This window comes from Notolabrus celidotus, chromosome 13 (genome assembly GCF_009762535.1).
Source record: "Notolabrus celidotus isolate fNotCel1 chromosome 13, fNotCel1.pri, whole genome shotgun sequence".
Lineage (NCBI taxonomy): Eukaryota > Metazoa > Chordata > Actinopteri > Labriformes > Labridae > Notolabrus > Notolabrus celidotus.
Genome location: NC_048284.1, coordinates 31,096,217 through 31,107,164, shown reverse-complemented (window position 1 = coordinate 31,107,164; position 10,948 = coordinate 31,096,217). Strand labels below are relative to the sequence as shown.

Here is a 10,948-nt window from a genome sequence, read left to right as displayed (position 1 = left end):
CCTGATGGTCTGATTTAAAATGACAATGACGCCTGTTTATAGACCAGAATGATAAAGTGTTCAGTTTTCTGTTTCTTGTTAACTCTGATTTAGCTGATATTTATTATGTCACTGTTAATGTGTCAACACAGTGTGTTAATATCTCATCTGAACGTCATTCTGCCACAAGAGGGCACACTTCAGCAGAAGTTGAAGCCAAACAGTGATGTGCATGTGGAGACTGGACAAAGACACTGTACTTTTTAATTGCAATAAAACTCACACACTATAAAACCTGGAATACTGCACTGTTGAACCCAAAGACACACTTTGGATACTTTGTGCATACATAAACACCTAAACTCCGTTTTACAATGATTTTCTTTTATGTTTTTACAAGGGCTCAAAGAAAGTTAGACTCTCAGTGAAGTGCAGAAACGTGATGTCAGTGTAGTCTCTGAATGTCCTTCAGAGTTTGACATTTAAAGAAATACAACAATGTTTTTAAACAACTAGAATTTAAGAGGGACATGTAATATATAAAACACTGTTAACATAAAATGCTTTGTAGCAGTTAGTTCAACACTATTTTATCTTCAGTCCTTGGAGGTCACAAGTTTAATCTGACATTAAAAATATGTGATCTGAACTTTCACCCAGAAACACGAGGCACTGACTCGTTTAACTCTTTTATGACCTCTGCTCTCAGCATTTCATAGAACATAAGAATCGTTTCAGCAAAAGTGAAACCACTTCAGGGCGAGGCTTTCACAGATTCCTCTGGTTACCTTGAGTTGCACAACTCAGTGGAAGATTGTGAGTAAATGGTCCCACTTCTCATTTCAATCATTCTCTCAGTAAACATATTCCTTCATTAGATAATTGTCTCAATCAACAGTTTCAAGCATTATGTTCAAAAAGTTAAATGAAACAAAAATTAAATGGAATAAATAAATACAAATAAAGTTAACATAATAAAATACAACTACAAAATAAAATGAAATGAAATAAAACAAAACAGAATATAATATAATGAATAAAACAAAATAGAACAAATAGAACAAAACAAAATAAAACAACTACTAAAAAAAATAAGATAAATAAAACTAAACTAAATAGAACAGAATAAATAAAACTAAATAAAATAAAAAAACTAAACTAAATACAATAAAAAACAGAATAAAATAAAACTTTAGCATGAAATGAAACTAAACACAATATAATAAAATAAAATAATACAAAATAAAATAAAATAAATAAAACTAAAATAAATGAAACCTCAGCAATAAATAAAACTAAAATAAATACAACTTCAGCATTAAAAAAAAACTAAACAAGATAGAATAGAATAAAAAAAACTTCTTAAGTATGACAATATATCTATTAATTTTTTTAACCCTTCTTTTTGTGTAATATTCCTGTTAAGATGCAAAACTTCTTTAATAAGGGTGTCCTGGCAAAGTCAGCAAGGCAGGTAAGAAGTTTGACAAGAACAAGACAAACAGACGACAAGTAACCATTATATCAGGGAATTAATTACCAGCATTCAGCAGTTTTAAATCTTAGTTTTAAATTCCTCCAGATTAATAAAATAATCCAGTTTTTAGGTGACCCTGTGGCTCAGACCAGGATGAATATGATATCTGATATATTACAGAGCGATTAAACAAGATAATATACAAAATAATAATGTGAACATGGAAGAATTCCCAGAGTCTATTATCATGCTCAACAGTGACCATAAGTATGCTCACCAGAATTATTCAGATTACCAGGAAGGTTGTAAAATAGACGATAAAGTGTATTGTAAATCTCAAGCATGCATCAGAGGGAATTCTCTCCATCAATTATACAGTCAGCATTCAAAACTATGGTGACTCATCATGAACAAAGTAACAACATACAGGACAGTTTGAAGATTGATTGAAACATGAAAGTCCCTGTACTTAAACAATATAGTGTGAACTGTGAACAAAGAAAGCTGCCACAAAACCCAGTTAATAATTACCCCTGAGCTGCATTTACACTCCTTACAATATTACATTCTAAACTGCAGAAACAATGACAGGCTTTCTTTTGCTTCTGGATGTTGATGTAACTAAAACTGTGCTTCTTATTGTGTCAGTCTGGAACAATGGGATTTCTTTATTTAGACAATAACAAAAGAAATGCAATATCTGCTCAAGATCGTTTCATTTCACTACAGAAACAGTTGTCATCACTACTCCTCAGGAACAAACAAACATGTCTGCAAACTCCTGCAAGTTAGGAAAGTTTAGTAACTAAAATATCAACCATTACATTATCATCATCATCATAATCATCATCATAACCAAAACAATAATTATAATAAAAAGAACAGTGCTTAATATAAATAATACTGTTAATAAAACGAATCAAAATTATAATGTTTAATGTGTAAAAATAATCATAACTATCAAAATAATAATTCTGAAAAATATAATAATAATAATAAAAATAATGATAATGATAACATAACCATCATAATAATCATCAACATCATCAACACTATAATCATGTAATAATAAAGTAAGTAATAGTAATAATAATGTATAATATTAATGATACGCTATTAATAACACGAATCATAATAATAATTTATATCAATAATAATAATAATAATAATAATTATAATAATAATACAAATAAAAATAATAATAATGTATATCAAAAGTATTATTATTATTATTATTATTATTAATAATAATAATAATAATAAAAATAATATATATTTTTAAAAGATTAATAATAATAATAATAATAATAATAATAATAATTACACATTTTTGTTGTCTTTATTTAACACTCAAAAGTATACAGGGGGAAGTCAGGAGAAGTAGTTTTTCCCAAATATATCTGGGGTTGAGTGCTTGGTGTTGCTGGTGGTGAAGGATGAGTCAGTCTGATCATGTTAAACCTGCTGAGAGCAAAGTGTTCCTCTGATAAACTGCAAGAAAGTCTGCTCAACCCCCCTGTGAGGGGTCAGAGAGGAGGAGGACCTTAGGCGCTTTGAGGCTTCTGTCCAGCCAACATTGAGCTCAGTTTGTCAATAAAGTTTCTTTGACAGTTAAGCTGTTATCACGTTGTGCGCATGCGCTCTGTGTCAGTACTGCAGAGAGGAGTCCCGCAGCAGCTCAGTGCAGGAATGTCATTGAAGTCTGGGTTCAGGACTACAAACACCCAGTCCTGCTCTCATTCCGCGTTCCTATCTGGAGTCAGTGTGTCTGTCTTCGTCCGTTAAACTTCCGGTAATGTCTCCAGCTCGGTGAAGGACTGTCTGCCCTCCTGAGGTCTGCTCGGGACTCTGGTCTTCGTCATGGCCTCCCTGACCCTCAGCTCGGCGGCTCGGAGCCTCGAGAAGCATCGGAAGTCCTTCTCGCTGCTCTTCTATCGGGCCGTGCGGGACTTGAAGCCGGTCTGGCTGCTGGAGGACATCCGGACCATGGAGACGTTCTACCCGGAGGAGGACGCCGGTCAGAGGACCTACACCCCGTCCGAGGCTCTGCTCTACGCGATAGTCCACGACCACCAGCCGTACGCCCGGTACCTGCTGAGCCGGTACACCGAGGAGGCGTTAGCGAAGCCCGGGGAGCGCTTCTGCTGCTGCCCGTCCTCCGCCCCGCATCTCAGCATGGCAGTCCGCTACGACCGGCGCTACATCCTCGGCCTCATCCTGCAGGAATCTCACCGGGTCCCCAGCACGCCCCCCTTCACGGACCAGACCGGCTGCTTCCATATGGAGGACGGGAGGACCCCTCTGCATCTCGCCTGTGAGCTCCAGCGACCCGAGGCTGTGGTCATGCTGCTGGGGAGCGGAGCCACCCCGCACACCCAGGACCACAACGGCCTGACCCCGCTGGACGTGGTCCTGGAGAAGCTCCGGGACTCGGGGGCGGGGAGCGGCGGGGGGGACGGGAGGCAGTGTCTGGACCACCTGCTCATGTTCATGCCCCAAGTCCGCTTTAAGATGGAGGTAGCTCTGAGCAGGGAGCCGGAGAGCTGGACCAAGGTCCTGGGGGAGGAGACGTACAAGTATCTGTCAGGACGGAGCCCCGCACCCCTGGTCCTCAGCTCCATGCAGACTGTCCTGAAGCAGCTCAGCCCCTCGAGCTTCCCGGACTGCCTGCATGAGCTGCCCATCCCCTCCTCCCTGAAACCCCCAGGTCTGCCTGCGAGCCAGAGGGACAGGCAGAGGCCGGTGTAGCATCAGAGACTCATGATGCATGCTCTGTGGATCTGCTTTTGCATGATGTGTGTGTGAGTGTGTTTGCAGAGCCTGGGAGGCTTTGAAGCAGAAATATGAGGCTGGACCAGTAAACCCTGACAGCCTGGGACTACAGAAGGATCTGAAAATGTGAGCTGCTAGAGGTCGACTCCACTGTCCTGTCTGCAGAGGGAATACACAGCCATAATCTGAGACCTAATCTAGCTCCTTCAGTCTATCAGTCTAACCTCATCCTGAAGTGTTACTAACATGTACTACTGCTGTTCAAAGCTCTGTGTTCTTTCAGAGGAGAGAAACACTGATAACACTCTGAACTGTGTTCATGTTGATTATTTATTCTGCTCGTATTTAACAGTAGCATTGAACAAAGTGATCTGATTGATCATTTTAAAACAGGTGACTTCAAACTCTTTGGATGACTGATTACTTTCAATAAATTGGAATCCAAGTGTTGATTTGTTTGTCTTTCTTCTGTCAGCATGTTTGTTATTGACACCAAACAGCTGTTTCCTCATGTGACAAACCTTAAGAGAAACTGTTCCTGGAGAGGGAACAGCACAACTGACTCAGAGGTTAAAGGGTAGCTTTCGTCTTAAGCATGATTTAGAGCGAGGCTATTGGGAATGGGGTTGCAAAGTTCAAGGATTTTTCAAAGTTGGAAACTTTCCATGGGAATAAACCAGGAGTTCACTAAATTGAAGGTTGGCTCTTAATAGGGAACTTAAATGTAGTTGGGGAAAATATATTTTAGCATTATCCTGACTAAAACAACCAGATTTCATGCAAGTACAGTTGAATATCTATGCTATTCCTTAATCACATGCACATAGCACACTTCTCACTGCAGGGCTATTGAGACCACGCCCCCTACATGCACTGTGCATTCCTCCATCATATGCATAGATGATTTCTAGAATCCTGCAGAAGCTAGGCTTGAGAAGCTTGAGGGAAGATGCTTTTTTATTTGCATGTTGAATGGGACTTTTTTGGAAGGAGCAGGGCTCTTTTCATTTAACATTTTGAATGGGGCTTTGTTGGGATTGCATTTTTGTTAATTTTTGAATGGGTTGGGTCGGGGGGATGAGTAATATTTAACTCAGCATTCATGTTTTTGTTCTTCAATTTTTATTATTTTATTTATTTTTAACCTTTATTTAACCAGGAAATGCTCATTGAGATTAAAAATCTATTTTCCAAGAGAGTCCTGGCCAAGATAGGCAGCAGCACAGTTACAGAGTTACAAATAGACAATACACAAATAGCAGACGCATACAACAGCTACACAACGAATACCTCCAGAAAAACAGCATGAGTGACATTTAAAGAAAACATCTGCAGACAGATGCATCAGCCTCCAAGTCATTTAAGGATCGCTCAATGAAAGAATGATTGTTCAATAAAATATTTAACACTTGATAAAGTTCTACTTACAAATAAATCTGTTTGAATTGCAAAATTTTGGATGGATATCTGCTTATAACAAAGAAAATATTTATGCTTGGATATGATAACTTTCCATTAAAATACCCTCAATTCCCATGGAAAGTTTCCAATTTGGAATATTTCCCAAATTCCCCAGCTTAACTTCCCTTGGAAACTTTCCTGAAATTTAATGGAAATGTTCTACCCCTTTGCAACCCTAATTGGTGATAAAAGTTTATGAACTGTTCCAGTAGATTTTTCAGCCTGCAGCAGCGGGACAGAATCAGAATCAGAAATACTTTATTTATCCCGGGGAGGAAAATTTGGTCGTGACGGAGCTCTTATAAACAGTCTGTAAGAAAGTCAAAATATGAATAGAAGAAGGAATAAAATATAGATATACGAATAAAATAAAAATAAAGATCAAATAAAATGAAATAATAATAAAGTTTATACAGAAGCGCAGAACAGTTAGAAGTTATCATTGTACAAAAGTGGCTGCATTGTCATCTTTGTGTGTGCCTGATCAAAGTCTGCCCACTAAAAGATCCTGTTTTTGTCACTCTGATCGGCTTTGGGCGTTATTTTAAGCTGCTGACATCCCAGAAAGGATCCCTACAGGGACAGACCTTCTTGTTACAGAGGAAGAGAATATTTTTAACCATGAAACAGCTGTTACATCACTTTACATGGGACAATCTGAGGGGGGAGATGGGCCTGAGTTTCACAGTTTTTGACTAAACCAGATTGATGGTCCTAAAAGTCCAGATTAAAGCATCTAACAATTTCATCAATATTGGACATAGTGCTTGGTTTTGATCTGGTTTCAAACTCTCAACTTCTGCTGATTAGACAGAAGGAAGAAGAAGAGAATTATTTGGCAGTTCAGGTGCCCCTTAAACAGTTTCCAACGCTGCTCCAAGAACCAAGTCTGTGCCCCATCACACGCTCACATGCACTATCCTACAGCATGCTTTTTTTGTGGTTCTTATATAATATATATAATTGATTGTTTTTTTGTTTTGTTTTGTTTTATTTTTTCTTGGTTTGTTTTATTTTGCTGCCTTGCTTTCCATTGCTTTTTTGCACTGTTTTCCTTTGCTGTTCTATTGCTTTTATAAATAAAATGTATTATTATTATTATTATAAGAGATAAACATGTTGCCAGAGAAAAGACTTCAATGTTTGCACTGTCAGATATTTATTTAAGTTCATGTTGGTTTTGGAGCTGTTTCAAGCCTCAAGTAGCTGGATTAGTCAACATGGTGTCAGGAATTTGGGGCATAGAGGGACACAAAAGTTTGGATTTTGCATGAACCAGCTCCTTCACTCTTCTATAGTTACTGTTAAGAGTTCATTTTAGTCAAAATACCCGTGCTGTAATCTCCAATATAACAAAAACAAGACACGTAACAATTGTCCTCTGAGACCTTGATTATGATTTTAGTTTGCCTTTATTTAAACTCAGGCGACATAACAGCCTTGAATCCTGCATAATATCTGACATCTGGTCACAAACTCATACAGTTGTGTCAGATAAATATTCAGGTTGTTTGTGATAACTATGCCTTACATTACAGAACCTATAAGAAGTCATACACCATGTCCAAAGTATTCCTCTTGAGTCCTAATCATCCCCTGTGGCCTGTGCTCATGTAACCACACTCAGCTGCACTTCTCTGCAGCTGGCTGGTTCAAGAAACTCTGCACTGTGTTGATGTTGATGATGATGATGATGATGATGATGATGATGATGATGATGATGATGATGATGATGAACTGGAGGCTCTTGTGGATCTTTATGCCTCCATGCTTTATCTGGGCAGAACCAGATCATATACTGGTCAGTCATACAGTGACTCGTTCAGCAGCTCATACAACACGCTACAAAAGAATAGCAATGGTATTAGCACCCAGCACCCAGCTTGCTATAGCTCAATTCTAAATGTACAATGTGAGGATGTGGACATTTTAGGACCCAGCCCGGATCAACAGTTACAAAGTCCATAACATGTTAATAACGACATTAATGCACAACTTTTGCATGTCCCTCCCAAGCTGCACCCTCCGGTCTAAAAATATGAGTCCAATGCTGAAGTGTTAAAAGCTACAGTTCATTGAGGATCCACTTAAGGCTGGCTCCGGAAGTACCGGAAACCACATACACATGAATGGGAAAAAACCGATGTTTACATCAGAAATAAACATGTTTACAGCCTGGTACAAAAGATGAGTGTAGTCTGGATAGCTCATTTCTCAATGTGCTCTCACTGTGAGGGGGGTGAATTTTTTCCTAACGCGGCAATTTCAAAGATATTGAGATTACTAGTCTTCCAATGAGAGGCACAGCTGCCTGTGGGAACGCTGCAGCTGTTGGCTAGGAGGCTCAAACTCTGCCTCTTTACGTCACACTGGCTGGACAGAAGCAATATGGCTGCCGCCGCCGATTGGTCTCACAGCAGCTCTTCAGAAACAGATGGGTGACGTCACGGATACTACGTCCATATGTTATACAGTCTATGGTCCCTCCTCAATGACCTCAATGTGTACTAATGCAAAAACCTGTCTGATCATATCTACTCCTTCTTTCTGTTTTCTTTGAAGACTTTATTAGATATTCTTATAACACACAACCCAGAAATAATGTCTTTGTAGTATTTTATTAAAAAATATATAACTCCTATTCTTTCTAAATGAATCAGGTTCTGCATTTAGAGCCACAGTGAGGAGCTGTACAAAGGCTAGTCCCCCTGCAGGGGGCAGCACTGGGTCTTATGTCCGTGCAGTAGCTTATTTGGTAACCAGATGTGTGTCAGTATGTTTTTTAAAATGTTTTAAATGTATTTATTTATTCATTTGGATCCCCATTAGTGACTACCAAGGTACCAACTACTCTTCATGGGTCCACTAATGCAAATACAGACAGGTCCATAAATATTGGGACATCGACACAATTCTCATCTTTTTGGCTCTATACACCACCACAATGGATTTAAAATGAAACAAGATGTGCTTTAACTGCAGACTTTCAGCTTTAATTATTTAGGGTATTTACATCCAAATCAGGTGAACATTGTAGAAATTACAACAGTTTCTATATGGGCCTTCCACTTTTTTTTTTTTTTAAATAAAAAAAAGATTTGATCCCAAAAAAAAATTGTAGCATGTGTCACTGGATGGTAACAATTTTGTTTTTAAATTGGAGATGTTTGCTGAAGCATTGTGATCAGAGTTTTGGCCCAGCAGTTTAAATCTGTCTAAAGTTTAGTTTATTTGAACGTACGGAGAGGACGGCAGGTTTCTCGGTTAGAAGATGACCATGAAGAAGGAGAAGAAGAAGAGAAACATGAGATGACTAAAAAAAAAGAAAGAAATCAGACCAGCTTTAACAATGACTTCAGACACATCTCTCCTGATTGGCTGCTTTCCACTCTTCTCTTTCTTTGCAGCAACATGTGTTTCTGTAAGTCTCCAGCAGAGGGCAGTGCTGTCCCGTGTTTACCACGACCGTCTCTCAACCAAGGGACAGGTTCCGGTGGCTGGTGGTGAGGCTTTCAGCAGTGTGTCTGCCCCCTGGTGGCTGGCTGCAGTATAGGTAAAAAAATCCGTCTCCCCCATTCAAATGAATGGGGGAGCAGTCAAACTTTAAAAAATGAATACACGTCGTACGAATGTTTCCCACAGCCGTATGCTGTGGTAATATGTAGTTAGTATTTGACTGTTTTATGTTCAAGGCCTCTTTTTCCTGAAAAGTTTCTTTTTCGTTAGTTATTAGAGTTTAAAAAACGGAGTTTTACTTCCGGGTTTCCTTTGATTCACAGCCGCCGTGGAGTGAAACTTCAAAGGACACACAGCGTCTTATGACGTCACGCTGTAGGGTAGAGCTTATTACTGTGGCTTCAGGCTACTGTGGCGGAGCAACGCTGTCCATTTTTATTTACAGTCTATGCTCTCAACCTCTTCATTGTCCTCTTGAAATAATGCTGTTCATTGTGTTTCGTGTCACATCTGATCACAAACTCCCTGCTGTCTCAGAGAAACAAGTTTTTATCTATAATAATTTTAAATACTGTAATCGCGCCTCAAACCATGTGTCTGATTTATTATAAAAGAGAAGAGATTAATATTATGATATCATTTTACACTTAGGGTTTCTCTTAGTAGAAATCTGGTTTCCTGGATTAGCAGCATACAGTTAGGTATGATGTCATGTTGAACATCTTAAAGCTGCTGTTGTCTGAACAACTGATTTCATTTTCTGATCCATTCAGGCAGACTAAGCTTCTACAAAACCAACATGAACCTCAAGGAACAAGATTCTTTTTGTTCTTTAATTGTATCTCTTTATATCATATAACATGTCTGAATCCCATTTGATACGCATTCCTACTCTATACTGCTATTCATGTCTGTTTCATCTGTGTGTTTGGTTATTTTTAGTTGTTGGTTGCTGTTTTGACCATCAGTGTCCAAGTGACCTGTCCATTAAATTCAAAATTCCATTTGTGCACAATTCACTGTAATCTCATACTATAACAGTTTGATTGAAGGAGGGTTTCTGACACATCCATAATCACTGGGGATCTCAAATCCTGAATTTAGGAAATTCCAGCATCCAAAATTAAAAGAACAAACTAATCAGACAAAACTACTGTAGAAAAATGTTACCCTTTAAAGAGACATTCTTTAAAGGTGACATATCATGCAAAATGGACTTTTTAATGGTTCTCTACCTGAAATATGTGTCCCTGGCATGTCTACAGACCCCCCGAGAATGAAAGAAATCCATTCTGTCCCTGTTTTGATTTCTACACCTTTCTGTAAATGTGTGTGAAACGAGCCGTTTCAGACTTCTGTGTTTTTGTTACGTAACAACAATATCCGGTCTGTCACGGAGTCAGAGCTCGGAGTCAGAGCTCGGAGCCTGTTCAGCCCATAGACTGTATAAAATACAACTCAACTTCTCCGTTTTTCATTACCTGCACAAATGTGTGCTAACAAGGAGCTTAGGAGGGAGGCATGCTAGTTGTAGGCTGTCTTAACAAACACAGAGGTCGGTTTTACTCCCCACGTCTGCAGATTTGAAGATCTAGTGGATGATTTTTATTTATCATGGATAAGTGCTAGTGCTAGTTAGCATAGCTACATAGCTACATGTCGTAGCTGCAGCTGTGTACCAAGACACACGTCTACATACTGACAAATAAAACAACAAGAAACTCTAAATCTGTGACCAATCCTTCAGAAAAGGTCCCGCTGCCTTTCTGGTAGAGGTCGGTTTTACTCCCCAGGCCTGCAGAT

At 38.8% G+C, this 10,948-nt stretch overlaps 1 protein-coding gene across 1 annotated transcript; it reads left to right on the top strand.

Annotated features, from left to right (window-relative positions):
- Nucleotides 1–3,004: 3,004 nt before the first annotated feature.
- Nucleotides 3,005–4,680, top strand: zgc:112001 (uncharacterized protein LOC550384 homolog). Its single transcript, XM_034700239.1, has one exon. It carries the CDS (start codon nucleotides 3,317–3,319, stop codon nucleotides 4,202–4,204), a length of 888 nt encoding a protein of 295 aa, XP_034556130.1. The 5' UTR covers nucleotides 3,005–3,316; the 3' UTR covers nucleotides 4,205–4,680.
- The last annotated feature ends 6,268 nt before the right edge of the window (nucleotides 4,681–10,948 follow it).